Source organism: Lodderomyces elongisporus, chromosome 3 (assembly GCF_030384665.1).
Source record: "Lodderomyces elongisporus chromosome 3, complete sequence".
Lineage (NCBI taxonomy): Eukaryota > Fungi > Ascomycota > Pichiomycetes > Serinales > Debaryomycetaceae > Lodderomyces > Lodderomyces elongisporus.
Genome location: NC_083675.1, coordinates 928,412 through 946,721, shown reverse-complemented (window position 1 = coordinate 946,721; position 18,310 = coordinate 928,412). Strand labels below are relative to the sequence as shown.

The following is an 18,310-nucleotide window of genomic DNA, read 5'->3' as shown; positions in this document are numbered from 1 at the left end:
GGTGGTGATGATGGTTGGTGGTTGATGCAGCTGCGATTACTAATGTAGAGTTCTCCGTGTATCTAAAAGCCGAAGTAGAGCGTTTGCACCATAAAAATTAAAAAATAAAATTTAAAAAAAAGTAAATGGAGAGAGAAAAAAACGTATATTTTCAACAAACGCTAAGATTCCAAAATCCACAGATCTCGAGTTACTTCTTCATTCCTTTTTTTTTTTTTTGATGGCAAATCAAAGAAGTAATTGTTATATCTTCAACTTTGTTATTTTTTTTCCACGCAAAAGAATACAGTAAAGGACATTATCATTAGTAGGAGAATCTACATCTTTCAAAATGCTCCTGGCTACTAGACACAAGGGACATTTACTTCGAAGGGGGACTCTTTTGTCTTCCCGATGTTGCAAGAACATGCAACATATACAAAGTCAACAGAGTATCCGATTTGCATCATCTGCTCCATTAGCTCAAGATTTAAAATCTATAGCGCCATTCATAAACCAAATCTCTGCGATTCCGCCACCATTGTACCAATTGCATCAGAATGATTTGTTGAGTATACGAGATCCCGCATATTTATTTGATAGCTCAAGCGGGTCTCATTTCACAGACAAGCCAACTAGTGAAGAACCTGACAAGTCTGAAAAGTCTGAAAAGTCTGAAAAGTCGGATAAACCTACGAGGAATCGGAAAAGGACTCCAAAAGACCAAGAAAAGACTCCTGAAACACCAGCAAACCCAGACGCAACTGATAAATCTAAAGTGGAGGACAAGAAGGATAAGGAAGAAGTTCCCTCGAACGACGAATCTTCAGATTCAAAGTTGAGCATAGATCCAAACTCGCCAACATCAGGAAGTTCAGTTGGTGCATCTTCTGGGGCCAATGTGAGTGGCGGTGGAGACAATGATGGAAATAATGGTAAAAACGGAATTAATGGTGATGGAAAAGATGGCAATTCCAACGATAATAATAATGATAACAGCTCCAAAGACGACAATAGTTTGGTGGTTTCGCGTACTGGACTTTATAGTCCACTTTTGGCAATCCCAATGCGCGATCGTCCTGGTTTACCTGGAAACCATCACTCAATAGTTGTTAGAGATCCCGAGGTGATTAAATGCTTAAAGGAAGTTGTGGACAAGAGAGAGCCATATTTCTTATTGTTTCACGTGCGTGATATGAACCACCCAGAAAGTGATGCAGATATCATCAAGAATAAGGACTTTGTGCATAATGTTGGTACCTTGTGTCAAATACACAAGATTACTTCCATGGACGCATCTTCTGTAACTGTTCTTGCTTATATTCAAAATAGAGTCAAGATGGTTGATTTGAGTACGCCCGAGGTGAAGAGCAAGAATATTGAAGAGCAGAAAGATTTTGCTACTGCTTACTTGAAGAAATTTGGCGTGTCCTATGCTGCAGTTCAACCACTCAAAGACGAGCCATATGATAAGAATAGCGTTGAAATTAGAGCTTTGGTAGAGAACTTTAAATCATTATGTGCAGAGCTTCCTCAAAGTCCTTTGGCTACAGAAGGTGGTAAGAAATTATTGGAATTTCCCTCGATGCTCGCAGACTTTATTGGTGGATCTGTTACTGGTAGTCCCGATCAAATCCAGGATATAATTGAAACATTGGACGTTAAGAAGAAATTGGAAAAGACGTTGAATTTGTTAAAGACCGAAGTTGAGGCAGATATGATTAAGCGCCAAGCAATCACCAATATGAGGGAAAGAATGGAGAAACAATATGCACAATCAATGGTGAAGGAATTTGCAAAAGAGCTTTTAAAAGCTGCAGGTTTAGGTGAAAACTCGAAAGCTGCTAAATTTGACGAGCGAGTAAAGAAATTGAAAATGCCCGAAGAAGCTTTAGAGGCATACAAGACTGAAAAAGCGAGATTGGGAACACTGAGTGATACTGAGCTGAACACTGTGGAAAGATACTTGGACTGGCTTACATCTATACCATTTGGTATTTATTCAAAGGACTCTTTTAACGTTAAAAAAGCAAGAGAAATTTTGGACCGCGACCATTATGGTTTGAAAGATGTCAAAGATAGGATTTTAGAGTTTATCTCTGTTGGTAAAGTATCGGGAACGGTAAATGGGAAAATCATATGTTTGGCTGGTCCTCCAGGTACAGGTAAAACTTCGATTGCAAAGTCAATTGCAGAAGCGTTGAACAGGAAATATACAAGAATAGCTGTGGGTGGTGTTCAAGATGTGCATGATGTCAAGGGACATCGTAGAACTTATGTTGCGTCCATTCCGGGTAGGATCATCTCTGCTTTGGTGCATGCAAAGACTTCAAATCCTTTGATGTTGATTGATGAGATCGACAAGCTTGATACAACTGCCCATGGTGGTGCTGCACGTGCGTTTTTGGAGATTTTGGATCCAGAACAAAATAATGCATTTGTGGATAACTTCATTGAGGTCAAAGTTGATTTGTCCAAAGTTCTTTTTGTTTGTACTGCAAATTACCTCGGCTCGATTCCTCCAGCTTTGAGAGACCGTATGGAAATTATTGAGGTTAATGGTTATACCAAGCATGAGAAGATTGAAATTGCCATGAGACATTTAATCCCTGATGCTTGTAAGAAGGCAGGTTTGAAAGAGGGCTTGGTTGATATACCAAAGGAGACGATTTCAAGATTGATTGACAAGTATTGCCGTGAAAGTGGGTTGAGACACGTGAAAAGTCTTATTAATAGAATATTCAGTAAGGCTTCTATGAAGATAGTCGAGCAAGTAGAAGAGAGGGAATCAGATGTGAGAATTGAAGATGTGCTGACTGAGGCTGCAGAAATGAAAAAAGATGAGAAAGAAAAGAAAGAATGTTTGGAGAAAGAGGAAGATAAGGGAGATAATTCAGCAGAAGTAACCAGTAATACCTCAAAAACACAGCTGGATTTGAAGGATGATGTTGAGAAGAGTCAAGAAAATACAAAAGAAATTCTTGATAAAGAAAATCAAGTGACATCTGCAAATGCTCCTATTGCCAAAGATCAAGGTAAGGACAAAGAGGTGTCTGATGTTGATGCGAAAGAGAACAAAGACAAGGACACTGAAGTAGAGACCGATACTGAAAACAAGAGCAGAACCGAAAGTGAAAATGAAAATGAAAACAAGAATGAGAATGAGAAAAATCAGGTTGAGGAAGATGAAGGGCCAGTCAAATTGGCATTACCAGATGATATAAAAGTTGAAGTGACAACCGAGAATCTTAAAGACTTTGTTGGTCCCGAAATCTACACCAAGGATAGAATCTATGAGACATTAAACCCTGGTGTTGCAACTGGTCTCGCGTATAACACTTCTGGAGACGGTGATGCCTTGTACATTGAATCTATATTGACAGACTCGATAAGTTCCGATCTTGGTAACAACGGTATGGATGTTACTGGTTCATTGAAGGATGTTATGAAGGAGTCTGCTGCCATAGCCTACTCTTTTGCCAAGCAGTACTTGGTGAGGAAGTTCCCAGAGAATAGGTTCTTTGAGGCTGCGCATATCCATGTGCATTGTCCTGGAGGCGCAATTCCGAAGGATGGCCCTTCTGCTGGTATAGCATTTACCTCCTCTTTGATCTCTTTAGCCTTGAACAAGTCTTTACCAAACGACACAGCAATGACTGGTGAGATCACATTAACCGGTAAAGTGTTGGCTATTGGGGGATTGAGAGAAAAGACTTTGGGAGCCAAGCGTGCGGGATACACCAAGATTATTTATCCTAAGGATTGTGAATACCAATTGGAGGAGATTCCAGATGAAGTTAAAGAAGGCATCACTTATATTCCGGTGGAATGGTACCATGAAGTATTTGACAATTTGTTCAACGTCAGTGAAGAGGAAGGAAATAATGTATGGGGAGAAGAATTTGCAAAACGCGAGGAGAAAAAGAGAGCCAAAACACAACAATTACTGGATAGCAAAGTTTAGTTTGAGTAAATGTATATATTGAAGACTGTATTACTATTATTATACGTGCAATGCCAAAGTCATAGTCACGCCATACTCTTTTTGTATTATATATTTATATTGTTTATTATATCTTCCTGACTCTAGGTTCAGCCTTCCTTCCTCGATTCTTGTCTGTTTGTTTGTTTTTTTCTCTCATATTTCTTACACCTTTTCTTATCATATCCTTTTTGTTTGCTTATATCGAATTTCGTTCCAGTCTTTCCCTTTGTTCCCCTATTTGGTGTCGCCATTATTAATTGTTCCAAAAAAGCTTTTTACTTCCTCTTCAGTAACAACTTTCCCTTGCTCTGCAAATGGTTTGAAAAACTCGCGTAACTTTGCTCTCATTTTGTCGTATCCTTGTATTGTTTCTATTGCCTGTTTTCTTGGTAAAGAGTGCATTGCATCGGCTGCACTCATGTCTAAGTAAGATACAGTTGTGGACCACTCCTCTTCCGACAGGTCCATAGGTGGTTCGTAAATAGGATCTTCGTCATAAAGAAAGCTGTTATTGTGTAAAAATTGTGCTAGTTTTGAGTCCTTGTCAACTTTTGGAATTACTTCCTTTAGTTTTTCTTTGAAATCGTTTGAAAGGAATAACGAGCTAAGGTTTTGGGTGTTACCTGCGTATTCATTTTCAGTGGTAGCGGTATTTGGTGGTGACTCTAATTTGACCCTTTTTCTCATAGGCTCGTTATCCTTTTGAGCAAGCTCATGCCATTCCTCAACAGTTTTCACCCCTTCGAACCTGGGCAACTTTGCATGCACAATTTGGGGTACAAGTTTCTCCAACTCATTGAATATTGCGGCAAACTTAGCGACGCATTGCCAGCATATAAACTGGTCAAATGAACTCAAGGGCGGAAAGTATTTCAACTTTTTAATCATTTCCTGGTCATCTATATCTTCTTGTTCTTGCTCTTGTTCTTGCCCCTGCTCTTGCTCTTGTTCTTGCTCCTTCTCTTGCTCCTTCTCTTGCTCCTTCTCCTTATTGTTGGTGCCTTCTTCTTTTTCCTTTTCAAAAGTTTTATCAACTTCATTGCCGTTACTCTCTTCACTGTTTTGAATTGTATTCACTGTATCGACAAAAGTGTCCTTAGGAGCTCCCTCAAATGCATACTCTTTTTGTTCCGCAGTCAACCCTGCTGGAGACAATTTATCTAACATATTCTCACCAGCTTCCGTTGATCCATCCGTATTCTCCTTAGTTTTAAATGTATCTGGAGCAAACCCCATAATGCATTGGTCATGGTACCAATCTTCCCCACACTCGAATCCAAAGTAACATTGAAGCATGTTTCCAGTTTCCTCAAGTGGGTTATAAAGCAGTTTGCACCCACAAAATCTACCATGAAAATTCTGATTGTATACGTTTGAGCTACTTGGTATATCCTCTGCCTCCAATTGTACCAGGCTCGAATGTCGGCGTTGACTATTTGTTGCGGCTGAAATAGACGGAACTGAAGACAAGTTTCTTCTATCTCTTAAATCTGCGTCTCCTGCTTGCCTCCTTAACTTACATGCCCCATCTGGTGTCTTTGACATTCGTGTTGTTCCACAATCACAAACAAACAAACGTTTAGTGAATAGCTCAACAAGTTCATGTTGAGAATGGCAATGGATTGAACAAGAATAGCAAATCCCAATTGGAGTTTCGTCATTCTCCTTTGAACAAGTTAAACAAGCGTAAATTGATTGACGGAGCTCACCCATTTCATAAGTACATTTGTCTGGCTCATATGGCATGAGCTCTCTTGCTTCTTTTTCAAGCTCTGACTGTTTTTGGATATAGTCAACAGCCGTGATGGAGGAGTCACTGTCACTCCTCTGAGATTCTTTGTTGGGGCTAGACATGTAGATTTTCAAAACAGTATTCTTTAATTGAAAAAAAAAAAGATAAGAAAAGAAGAAGAGTGAAATCTTGATACCGACAAAAAGTTTGTAACGAGGTGCAATTATTTATTGTCGTTGTTGTTGTTTTTGTTGTTGTTGTTGTTGTTGTTTTTTGTTTCGGTTGTTTTTGCTGTTGTGATTACCTGCTGCTGCGCCTGCTGAACTGTGTGGGGATAACAGAACGTGAATTGTGCTAGATTGTGCGGGTATGAGAAAAGGGATTCACCAATACAAATATTTGTTAGTGTAAAGAGATGTATAAGATATGGAAGAATAAAATAAAATAAAAACACGCGCAAAAAGCAAAAAGCAAAAAAAGAAAAAAAAAAGGAAAAAAGAGGGAAACAATATACTCTTTACAGTCTTGTTCTGCTACAATTTTTTTGGTAAAGAATTGGAAAGAGAAATAATATCAACTGTTGCAGAGTAGCTACGATATATTGAACAAACAGATACTTGGCTCTTAGGAATGGATTAATAAGATGATTGAAGAGAATAAAACACGTTTTCATTTTATATGCTAAAATTTTCCATTTTTCATTTTCCATTTGCTGTGCTACACCATTGAGAGTTAATTCCCAAGAATATCAAAGGTGATTGAATTTCAAAATAAAAAAACAAAAACAAACTTTTCTAATTTATACATTGCAACCCAGACCTCCGCATATTAACCACAAACATCTTTCGTCGCTTTTCTTCTTTCTCTTCTCTACTTTGTGTGTGGAACGTTTTCTAGGCCGAAGCACTAATTTCCTTTACAATTTCGTCGTAACTTTCTCTGTACTCGTCCACCTTATCAGCGTTCTTCTTAGTTTTTCCTCCGCCAGGCACAATCATCACACACGATGTTGGCCTCTTTGTGGCACCTGCACCACCCAAATCCTCTTTTGATGGAATGAAAATATATGAAACTGAGTTATCTTCACAGAGAACTGGAATGTGTGAGATGACATCGGCGGGACTAATATCTCCAGCAATTATAACGAGACCCTTCTCTCCCTTCCTCAAAGCTTTAACAACTTCTTTAACACCTCTCTTCACATGCTTGGCTTTAGATGCCTTCTTTATTGTTTTCAAGATTTTCTTGTTAAGTTTCTTGGACGCAAGAGGTTGAGCAAATGGTAAGATGGCCAGCATTCTTTTTTCGTAGTTATCATCTGGAGACGTGGTGGTCTCTTCTGTCAGTTTGGTCTTGACGTCTTTCTTGCTTTCTTTTTTACTGCTGCTTCCCATTTTTAATTGTATGTGTACGTTTTAGTGTTGTTGGTAGTATGTGACGAAATAAGATGTTTATCTTAATTTGACTTGAAATTTTCAATGAGCTAGCGATGGGTCTTCGATCGGTTTTCTTTTTCTTTTTTTTTTTTTATTATTTTTTTTTTTATTATTTTTTTTTTTTGCTTTTTTTGCGCAAACCTTCAAAATTCAGTACTCACCACAAATTAGCCTTATCCACACGTCCAGTACAATACATACATAAACATATACATATATACATATTATTGGTTTTTACAAAAATACTCACAAAAGGATATTAATACCCCCATTGTTATTCAACATGCCTCCGAGTGACAGTAATAGGTATAATAAGAAACGCAAGAGGCCCTTGTATGACCGACCTGGGTCTTCATCACCCATATTAAAATCCACATCACCATTAAATGACACATACATCCCGGTACAGCTGCCGCAACAAACCTCAATTCACTTAACCCATAAAAACGCGATTCTCCAAGCCCCTACTGCCAAGTCATCAGTTGATGAACAAAAAGTGATTCAGTTTCTTTCCAAGATTGAAGCTAAGCTGCAGCGAATATCCAAAAATAGCGAATCTCAGATTTCAATTGTGATCAGCTCATCAGAAGCAGATATAATACTACGGCCCCTGTTGAAGCCTGTGCTGAAGCTGCTGCTGCTGCTGCTGCTGCAGGAGAGTTTAAAAGACATATTGCTTGGTCCTAGCTTTCAACTTCGTGATATTGTAATTTCTAAGCAAATTCCTGGCGCAATCGATAGAATTCTTACATTGTATGGGACATGTACAAGCATTGCCTTGTCGGTCGCTTACATAGTATACCTTTTAAATGCGAAAATCAACAACTTGCATCTGGAGGTATTTACATTGAAATCATCAAATTACAAGCTTCATTTGCTACTCAAAGATGGCGCAGAGGCAGTGCATGGAATAAAATATTTGGACCTGGCACCATTGACTTACCCTTTATACGACCTTTTGGAATCAAGAGCAGAAACGGAGGCTGGGACAGAGGCTGAGACAGGATTAGAGACTCAATCAAAATCAGAATCAAAATCAAAAGCAGGATTGGTTTTTGACGTGTTTCTTCAAGGCGATTTGCAAGCAATATTTAACTTTGTATTTGTTTGCTTTGAAAAGAAATTAATTGCAGACTGCAGCAAACAAATTATCAACCCTGCCTTTGGTATTCATCTTGACCCTGCTTTAAAATCGCTGACTTCCGAGAACGAAGAACTCAAGAGAGAATCACTGGATAAACTACTCAAATTTTTGTACTCTGACCTGAAATTGAAAAATATACTTTAACTTTATCAACTTGCTCAACAAATAGTGATATATAGGCATATATATATATATATATATATTGTATGTGTGCATGTAGATGGTTGCGTAAACCAAAGCTACTTAAACTTTTACAAGTGGTGTGTTTTTCCCTTTTTTCGAGATCGACGCAACCCTGTCACCCAAACTCAATGCCAAACCTTGACCCTTTGATCTGATTCTCACGTGTCCGATAATTGGACCATCACTCTGTTTTTCTATACATAAATTAGCCAATGCATCTTCGCCAAATGTCGAGCGTGAATACAAATTAGCAGATAAGAATTGACACTCTTCGCCAATCACTGCACCTGGCGTCAAACACTTCATATTCGTGCCCTTCATCAACTCCTCGAGGTAGGTTCTTAAGGAACCAATTGGCGATTTGATGGTAATCTTGTTCTCCCACTCAAATTCATTCCACATCTTACGGAATTGACTTTCTGAGCAAGTGGCAGGTTTAATGTAGTCCATGATATCAACATGGACATCATTCAAAATCACAATCGTGGACTCGTCAGAGTGTTGTCCGTCATAAACAATGTTTCCGAATATCACACCGGTGTCTGCGGAGGTAACTTTGATTGTAGTTTGCATCTTGTAAAAACCATGAGGGCCGATATTTGCCGTTGTTGGCTTATCAACCACCTTCAAGTCACCCAATGTAGCAAATTCAACTGACAAATTTCGTAATGTGGTTGTTGTTTGGTTCACCAACAACACATCGAGTACTACATCGTACTGGTGAACTTTGACAAACGCCTCTGCGTAAATTGGATCTGAGAAACCAGTCAATTGCAAAATCTTGTTCAATCTCGAAGACAAATTCTCTTTCTTGGTATCGGACCCGGAGGCAGAGGCAATGTCATCGAGCGCTTTTGTGCCCGCTCTATTGTCCTTATCCAACTGTCTAAACACAATGGAGTCATCAATTTGCTCGGCATGTTCCATCATATCCTTAGCTTCCGCTTCGGCCTTTTTAACCTCGGCATCATTGATTTGCGACTTAAATGCGTCTTTTGTATCATCAAGGAAACTGGAAGTAATGAAGCTGGCATCTTTTTCATCGTTTAAGATCCTGATGTATGTTGCAATTCTATCAGCAGAATCTTCATCGATCTTTTTTGAAACCAACGAACTTTCTCCAAGTCTGATTATAGAAACCATAATTAACAATGCCTCGGCTTTTGAAGCGTTCAAGATTCTTTCTTGTGTGTTCAACTCCTGTAATCGAAGAATCAATTTAACCAATGTAGAAGATAATACAGCACCGAGGTAAAAATCACCAGCAAGTAAATGTTTTCTAAGTGGTGGCTTGGATTCACTATCTTGACTTTCGTAACTCTCTGAAGAAAACGCTGTTTCCGTTGCATAGGTACCATCAGGTAAGACTGTGGGGCCTTTCTTCCTGTGGTGTTCTTCGGAGTCCTCACCTTGTTCGCTTTCGTGTTGTGGTTCTTTCGCTCTAATCTCACTGGCAAGAATTGGCACTTCTCCAATGCTTGCTCTAATCTGTTTCCAAGAATCTTGCAAAAGCTGTTCTCCAAGAGCATACTCACCAATGACCCATAAAGCGCCACGAAACACTTTACCACTCTTGATGTGTGGAAATGCAGAGTTTAATCTCTTTATAATGGTATCTCTCAACTCGGGGAACTTCTCAACAACTTCCTTGACAAATGTAATGACTTCGTATGCGGCGGTTGAGTTCAAATCTGCAATAGAATCCAATAACAAATCAATAACATTGGCTGCAACTTCTGAGAATTTGATTGCCAATTGGTGAATTGCATTGATAAGCAATTGCCTGTACTCTGCATTTTTTTCATCGTTGGAAGTGCTTGTTGCTTGAAGCTCCTTCTTGAGAAGTTTCACCACATCCTCAACGTTTCTTGATGTGATAAATTCCATTGTAACATCCAAGGCCCTCTTTCTCACATCCAAATCTTGTGAGGACAATACTCTCAAGATTTCCAAAGACAAATCCTGCAATACACCTGGGTGTTCTTTGTTCAAATCTCTGATTCTGTCCAATGTGATAATCTTTACATTGTTGTCGGCCTCCTTTGTTGCCAACTCAACAAATTTGTTTCCAGCAAGAAGAATCGATGCTGCGTCTGATGTCAACACAGTCAAGGTGTTTGCAGCTTCGTACATAACAACATTTGAAGAGCTCTCGACAATCTCAGTCACCAATTGTGCATATTGTTGCTTCAATCCCAGGTTCTTCAACGAGTCCCTCTTTATAAATTCAACAATAGCTAATTGCAATAACGGATCCAATGTTTCAATAACACTAACGTTATCTTGAATATACTGCAATGCTGCATCTCTGTTCAAGTCCCCAAGACACACAAATGCATTTCTTTTGCAAACAGCATCATTTTCATCGTACAAAAATCTGTAGATTAACTCATCAGCATCGGGACACAAGTGGTCACTAACCTTGTAGATGGACCACAATGCAAAAACTGCATTCTTACGAACGTAAGCATGACGGTGCTCAAGACACTGACGTACGTTTGGCACTAAAGTTTCCAACAACTCTGGCTCTTTCAATTTGGTCAAGTACCTCAATGTGTTTCCTCTAATGTATTCGTTGGGATGTTGCAAGTCACGCTGGATAGCATTGCACACAAGAATCATCTCGTGTCTCATCTTACCTGACTCGTCGAGTTTGGGACACACTTCCCAATAATGATATAGTAATTTCTTCAATTCCTTATTCTTTGAAGGCATTACAAATCTTATAATATGCATAAGCAAGTCGGGCATAGAGTCGCCGTTAAGAATCGCAATTAAGATCTTTTTCATAGTGTCGACTTTAACATCGTCTTTTCCTTTCTCCAAGAGCGTCTTAAACTCATTGACCGAGACTTTACTCGCCGAATTGGGGTCATAGATCAATGTATAACCGCTCTCACTCATGTTTATAGTTCCAGTTATGGCAATTTATGTGCTGCTATGTAACTCGAGTGTAAATGCTCAAGGACTTTATGGATAAGAGAAACTGAGAATAACTGTTGAAAATATGGATTGGATCTTGTTATTTGCTGTTGTTTTGTTTTCTTGGTTGTTGCGTGTATATCCTCTTTTTAACTCGTTCCTTTTTTTTTGTTCTTCTTTTTTGTTCTTCTTCTTATTTGTCTTTTGCTTTGATTTGTATTGATACTTGATTATTGTAAAATTGTCAATTTTTCGATTTACGTGTTGGTTGTCAGAAAAATAGTGGACGGAGGAAAAAAAAAAAAAAAGGACACAAAAAATGATAATAAAAATAAAAATAATAATATGAGTATTACTTCGTAATATGGTTGGTGTCGTCACATGGTAGCATTATTTATTTTCGAATCCTTCTACAATTACACACTATATCAATTATCAATTATCAATTATCAATTATCGACTATTTGCTAATGGCTAGTACTATTTAGTAGTTAATCACTGTCGGAATCGGGGTTTGCTAGTACCAACCTTGTTGGTTTCTCTTCTTCACTTGTTCTAATACCTAGACCAGTCTTGCTCTCATGGCCATCACTACTAAAGTCAAACATCGCAGTCCTTGCATTCTTTTGATCTTCACCATCTAGAATTGTTTCAGTCGCATTATCATCGTCATCATCGTCATTATTCTTCACTTTATTGTTCTTGTAATTTCTTTTATTACCATTATAGTTGTTCTTGATATCAAACCCATCTTCAAAAACACCAAATTCATTAGCATCATCATAATCATCATTGTCGTCGTTGTCATCATCGTCGTCATCGTCATAATCATCTCCGTACTTGTAAGCCCTGTGTTGATAGTATCCTGTAATTCTATTACTTAAACTTCCCGAGGAGCTACTTGAGGCAGCAGAATCCGATCGTTTGAGGCTGGTTTCAGTACGTCCCTTGGTGCTACTAGACTTTGTGCTTGCTAAGCTTTGCGTGTCTCCAGTCAAAAGTGATACATCTGTTGTTGTTCTCTTTAGTGAATTTCCACGCGAAGCTTTGGCACTCAGAGATGTGTGCGACGAAACATTCTTCAACGTATTCGCAGACGAGCTATTGAATGTAGGTGCAGGTGGTTTCGGAACACTTAGCGAAGTGGAATTATCACCTTCATCGATCTCGGTTGCCAATAATCTTGGCTTTAAATGACCATGTTTTAATTCAACTCCGCTTGACTTTTTACGAGTGATGCTGGAATTGCCAGCAAGTTTCTTATACTTTCCGTTCGAATTTTCCTTTGTAGCTGCTTTATCAATAGGTAGTATACCTACAGGTAACTTCCATTTCGAAGGACCAGCTTCGTTAAATGCAGTTCCCCCACTGCGTCTAATTGTTAAAACATAGTTTGACCGTTCCCCCTCGCCTGGTTTCAAACTAATGGTGCGTTTCAATTGAGCAAGATTAACATTTCTATAAGAGTTTGCACTTCGGATGGAACCAAGCGAGCTCGATGCACGATGGAACGCGGTTTGCGACGTTTGTCGTCCTATAGAGTTTGTTCTAGTATTATTAAATGGGTATTGTACCAAGCTCTCTGAAGATTGATAAAGGGAAGGAACGGTTGATTGTAAACTCGTTGTTCTTTCAGCTGGAGGTAAGCTTTGGTTTGCTTGAATCAATGATGATGCCCTATTTGATTGCTGCGTTCTTGATGATGACGATGTCCTTGAATATGAAGAACGCGTAGGTTGGATAGGTAAGGCGGGTATTGTCTGTGAGCTCGTTTGCGGTATCATGGAAGTTGAAGAGGGTACCTCTTGAGAACGCATTATTTTTGTTGGCGACAGCAATGACATTGAGGATTTTGAAGATGATGAAGAATCATTTACAGCATTAGATGCATTCGTCACATTGGCTTGTGATCTAAAAGCGGCTTCAGTTCTGCTATGATTTTGTTCGGGACTCTCCAACCTATATCTCTGAAGCATTTGTGGAGAGTTCTCAACCGAATCTGTTGGTGTTACACTCTCAGAATAAGTGTCCAAAAACGATGTCAATGGATATGGTGTAGATGATGCCGCAATTCCGGATGCTTTTCCAGATGCCAGTCCTGGAACTGAAGCACCAGCTGAAGTTCGTTGGTAATTCAATGGTGCAGTTTCTAAAGCCCCGTAGTCTCTTCCTCCGCCCATAAAATTATTAAACGGGTCGGCGACTTTCTGTGCATGTTCAGATTCGTGGCCATTTAATGAAGGAAGCTCTGAGCTACGCCTATCACTGTGTGCATATACACTACTGCCATCTGTGTTGGAGCTCTCTAGCTGCAAGAAATTGTCTATTTCATTTTCCAAATCAGTCAATGTAGTCTCATTAACCTCCGAACGCGTGCCTTGGCTCGTATGCTTAGAACTTTCTGGTATTGAGGTGCCATCACTCAACTTTGAAGATGGAGATAGTGATTTGGTGAGAAAATTAAATTCCTCTAAATCACTTGGTGGTTTCCGGCGTAGTCTGTTTGATGTTGGACTCGTCATGGTTGTATTTGCGGTCAGTATTGGAGTAAGATGGTTGGTATCGTGATTTGACGCAACTCTTTCGCTTTTTCCATACGGGTCGGTGCGGGTGCTAAATTCTGCATTTCGAACTCGCAACGGTGTTGTATTCAAGCTGCTGTTGCTGTTATCGTTACTGCTGCTGTTTTGGTAATGGTTGTTAAATCCTTGGTACTGCGATGTTTGGGAAACATTTGGAATCTGTGGATTAAAAGCTGAACTGTGTACTTGTGAAGGTTCTTGCGAAGGTGCTCGTAAAGGTATTTCCATCCGTGAATTGCCCAGTGACTGTTGTTGATTTAAAGTTCTCACGGAATCAATGTTTTGATTACGTAGCTGGGTGTTCGATGGAACATTGCTTAGTTGCGGTTTGCTGAGTGGTCTCGTTGCCAGTGATGATGGTCCAGGATGATGATAAAGATTATGCAGCGGCAGCTGGTGGTTGAGTTTTGTCGAAGTTATACCACTGCTGCTGTTATTTTTGATATTAGTATTGGTATTGTTGGTGTTGTTGATGTTGTGGCTGTTGCTTCTGTTGCTACTGCTTCCAACACTAGCACCAACACCAACACCACCACTTGTTCGAGATGGAGTAGAAAGTGATTGTGATTGTGATTGTGAGCGTGATTGTGCATGCAGCTTCTTCTCAATCGGTACATCGTGTGTATGACTGAAAATCGAAGATAGCTTTGGAAACCTCTTCCTTTCTGTCATTGTTAATTTCACTGTGTTGAAAAGCACTTGTCGTTTCCAGTGATTGGATCAATCTTTCAATCGATAACTATAAAGTTCCACAAACTAAAGGGAAAATAATGTAGCAAAAAATTGAAATACGAAGGAAAAAAAAAAAAAGAACCAAAAAAAATAAAAAATAAAACCCTAACAGTAACTTTTTATTGGAACCACTTGTGAGGTTGTTTGGTAGTAATCATACCACGCTATACGTATGTAATATATATATATATATTTTTTTTTCCTTAAATCCAATGATTTTTCTGCCTTTTTGTCTAGTGGTGGTTATTTACGAATTGTCAATTGCAACTTTCCAGTTGATTTTGAGAAATTGCACAAGTCAGCGGTCGTGTCTGCTCGTTTGAACAAAGAATGGAGCTGAAACTTTCACAAAAGCAAAAAAAAAAAAAGGAATACAGAGAAGCCGCACGAACTTATACAGATTTAGGAGAGATCTTCTTCAAGTTCCAATGCAATATGCTTCATCAATTTAGATCAATCGGAAATCCAGTTGCTAAAACATATGGTCCATAGAATACTGTTATCACTAAATGGGAATTGAACTGAAAAGTAATGGTGTAACACTGCGAAAACAGTATCAACACCACCATCACGGTAACACCAACAACATTGATGAACACTCACTATCATTGAAGCTAAGCAAATTGTGCTCCATTCAATTTCGCAATTTATGTGCTCAACATCAACAACAACAACAACACGAGCAGCAGCAAAAAGTCTTCAACTCGGGAAAATGTGCTAGCCCTTTTCGAGCAACCAACAGGCGACGAAGCTTAACAAATACCTTACTGCTGAATATAGATGGTGGTGATTGCACCATTTCCAATGCTTTTGGAGAATCGCCACAAAGCTTAATTCAATTCGCTAAATTTAGACTATTGACTTGTTTTGCCACAGTTCATCTTCCAAAAGATGATAAGCTCTTGTTTGTTACAAGAATCAGTTATGGCGATGCCAACCCTGAATTTCAGATTCAATTGCCCCGTATCCCTCCTAATATTTCAAAATGCTTGATTAAATTGTGGTGGCTTAATGAGCACGACTGGCAATTGCTCTGCGTTTACAAGTTGAGATTGTGTTGTCTTATAGAGGTCATAGAAGGTGAAAATGAAGCAGGCGTGCCTACATTCAAGGAGAATGCAATTTGTGCTGAATTGGATGGTCATTGGTATACATTCCCAAATATGATTGCAAAAGATACTGGATGTGAAACAAACGATGAAAATGAAATAGAAGCTAAAGTGGAAAAACTGGTAAAAGACCTGGTAAAAGACCTGGTAAAAGAGCAAAAGAGCCATTCTCAACGGAATTTTTCCAGTAACCAATACAAACTATATCAAAATCCCATTCCTTCATATACATTTGATCAAGTGCGTACAATCAACAATTTGACCAATTCAGTAAAGGAGCTCGAGGTACTGAATACTAAGCTAAAAAGGCAAATTCGACGATATGTCGAAGCACATAATGTGGAAACTATCAATAATTTACCCAACCTAATAATAAAATTAAAGCACAAATGTGTATCTCTAGACATGGATTTGGAAAATTGCCAAAAAGCAATAGACCATTCCAAGAGAAAAATTGTGAAATTGAACCTGCAGATTGACGAATCGAAAAGCATACTTGCCAACTTTGGAAAAGTTGAAACCGATTTGAAACAGAAACTGGAACTACTCGACAATAGTCTCTCTCTTTCAATAGAGAGAATTTATGAAACAAAAGAAGAGATTAGGCACATTTTAAAGAAATACGTACTTCTCATTAATGAGATCATCCCAATCAAACAAGTTTCCTGTACGTCGCTTTTTTCCATCATGGGATTTGAGTTTCCACAGAGTTTCAAGGCATTAAAAGAAGTTTGTTATTACAACCAACTCTCTTTGAAAAACGTTTATTATGGACCACACTTTGACACAACTGTACAGTTACATGAGTTCAATATCTCACAAATCAATGCCAGCTTAGGTTTAATTGCACAAGTATTGATTATTTTGGCAAAGATTTGTTCAGTTTCTTTGACTTACAAAATGGTCTTGATGGGTAATGTATCTTATATTGTTGAAGATGTCAACACTTACCCTATTCTTGGGAAACGGCCAAATGTCAAGAACCTTGCAAACGGTAAATTTCAATGTCAAGAAACATTTGGTTTTCCGTTGTTTTATGATCTGAAAGATGTGAATAACGAAAACATATTGACTACTCAGGGATCTATCATCATGAATCAGGAGTTTGAGTATGCACTAAGTTTACTAAGCAGAAATATCAGGCAGCTCATTAGTTATACAAAAGAAGATATTTACAATGCAGATATCAACTCTGTACCTGTTGAAAGTCTGGATGATCTTTTATGGAGTTTGACGTATCTAGAGTTGTTAATGACTGTATAAACTAAACGGAATAAAGCAAAGTGAAACAAAGTAAAACCATGAAAAATAATGAATCGAAAAGAAAGAAAAAAAATGAAAAAAAAAAAGGAAAAGAACAGAAAGACAGAAAGGATTATACACCTAAAAATGAAGTTGTAAATTAAATTCTATCTATTCTTTGTTTGGTTTGTTCCTCTAAACAATTGTTTATTTATTAAATTAAAGTAATGCAAATGCCATTGCACCCACTGCAGCACCAATGGGTGCTATTACATTTGCTACACCATCAGTACTTACAGGAGCTTGTCTTGTTACTGTGGTTGCAGCGTCACCTGTTGGCGGTGGGGAATAGCTTGTGCTGGATCTGGTCAATGTGGGAGCTTCGATTGATGCACCATTCGATGTGGTTGTGGTTGCTTCTGTATCACTGCTAGAGCCCGAACTTGAATCCGATCCTGACCCTGACCCTGACCCTGACCCTGACCCTGATCCTGATCCTGACCCTGAGTTTGAGCCACTGCCGCTGTCACCTGCAGCGGCCTCTATCCTCGTGTACCATGGGATGTTTGTGGCATAACTCTCCAATTCCCCGACATTAACGGCATTGTTTCCGTTCAATAATGTCGTATAGGAATCATCCGTATATGTCAAGACTTGTGTGGCCAAAGTCGATAATGCACCTGGAATTCCAGTTGCCGTGGCAAAATATTTGATATATTCAGTTCTGTGACTCTGGTAGTCTCCTACTAAAGCTGTGAGGAATGCAACTTCTTGCTCGCCAGCTGCATGCACAGACGTTGCTAATAGAAGGCATAAAGATGTGATCTGGGTCGTTGTGAATTTCATTTTTTCTATGTAGGGTTTGTAGTTATGTAAAGGGTATGCAAAGGGATGTAAAGGGGTATATGTGTGGGTATAAATATCAAGAATAAAGTATTGAATAAACTGTTTTTTTAGTTTTTTAAAAAAAAAAAAAAGAAAGAAATAAGCGTAATAAAGTAGTATGAAAGTAGTATTGAACTGGTTGTTTTTAATGTAGTTTAGAAGTAAGATGATGGGGTGGTAGGAAGGATATGGTATTGTAGTTGTTGTTTCTTCGTGATCCAAAAAAAAAAAAACAAGAAAAGAAAGAAGAAAGAGGAATATGTGACTATTTATAAATGCATAGGAAAGTAAAGTTGTGAAGTCCTTCTTGCAAAAATATTGAAATCAAAAAATTAGAATAACTTGAAAGAAAAAGAAGAAGAACGACTCGAAAGTGGAG

General features: G+C 38.6%; 8 protein-coding genes across 8 annotated transcripts; 3 read left to right on the top strand and 5 right to left on the bottom strand. All coding sequences in view use genetic code 12, as the record gives it.

Annotated features, from left to right (window-relative positions):
• Positions 1-406: 406 nt before the first annotated feature.
• Positions 407-3,943, top strand: PIM1 (ATP-dependent Lon protease pim1; the record flags this gene model as incomplete). Its single annotated transcript, XM_001525201.2, has 1 exon — positions 407-3,943. The coding sequence occupies one exon, from the start codon at positions 407-409 to the stop codon at positions 3,941-3,943; it is 3,537 nt and encodes a 1,178-aa protein (XP_001525251.2).
• Positions 3,944-4,198: 255 nt separating this feature from the next.
• PVL30_002673 (uncharacterized protein) lies at positions 4,199-5,818 on the bottom strand (the record flags this gene model as incomplete). The annotated part of the gene is made up of 1 exon (XM_001525200.2): positions 4,199-5,818. One exon carries the CDS (start codon positions 5,816-5,818, stop codon positions 4,199-4,201), a length of 1,620 nt encoding a protein of 539 aa, XP_001525250.2.
• A 771-nt stretch (positions 5,819-6,589) lies between these two features.
• Positions 6,590-7,090, bottom strand: NHP2 (snoRNA-binding protein; the record flags this gene model as incomplete). The annotated part of the gene is made up of 1 exon (XM_001525199.1): positions 6,590-7,090. One exon carries the CDS (start codon positions 7,088-7,090, stop codon positions 6,590-6,592), a length of 501 nt encoding a protein of 166 aa, XP_001525249.2.
• Positions 7,091-7,415: 325 nt separating this feature from the next.
• On the top strand, positions 7,416-8,420 carry PVL30_002671 (uncharacterized protein; the record flags this gene model as incomplete). Its single annotated transcript, XM_001525198.1, has 1 exon — positions 7,416-8,420. The coding sequence occupies one exon, from the start codon at positions 7,416-7,418 to the stop codon at positions 8,418-8,420; it is 1,005 nt and encodes a 334-aa protein (XP_001525248.2).
• A 99-nt stretch (positions 8,421-8,519) lies between these two features.
• On the bottom strand, positions 8,520-11,363 carry SEC26 (coatomer subunit beta; the record flags this gene model as incomplete). The annotated part of the gene is made up of 1 exon (XM_001525197.2): positions 8,520-11,363. One exon carries the CDS (start codon positions 11,361-11,363, stop codon positions 8,520-8,522), a length of 2,844 nt encoding a protein of 947 aa, XP_001525247.2.
• Positions 11,364-11,872: 509 nt separating this feature from the next.
• On the bottom strand, positions 11,873-14,635 carry PVL30_002669 (uncharacterized protein; the record flags this gene model as incomplete). The annotated part of the gene is made up of 1 exon (XM_001525195.2): positions 11,873-14,635. The coding sequence occupies one exon, from the start codon at positions 14,633-14,635 to the stop codon at positions 11,873-11,875; it is 2,763 nt and encodes a 920-aa protein (XP_001525245.2).
• Positions 14,636-15,204: 569 nt separating this feature from the next.
• On the top strand, positions 15,205-17,067 carry PVL30_002668 (uncharacterized protein; the record flags this gene model as incomplete). Its single annotated transcript, XM_001525194.2, has 1 exon — positions 15,205-17,067. The coding sequence occupies one exon, from the start codon at positions 15,205-15,207 to the stop codon at positions 17,065-17,067; it is 1,863 nt and encodes a 620-aa protein (XP_001525244.2).
• Positions 17,068-17,265: 198 nt separating this feature from the next.
• TIR3_2 (putative beta-1,6-N-acetylglucosaminyltransferase) lies at positions 17,266-17,892 on the bottom strand (the record flags this gene model as incomplete). The annotated part of the gene is made up of 1 exon (XM_001525193.1): positions 17,266-17,892. The coding sequence occupies one exon, from the start codon at positions 17,890-17,892 to the stop codon at positions 17,266-17,268; it is 627 nt and encodes a 208-aa protein (XP_001525243.1).
• Positions 17,893-18,310: the final 418 nt, after the last annotated feature.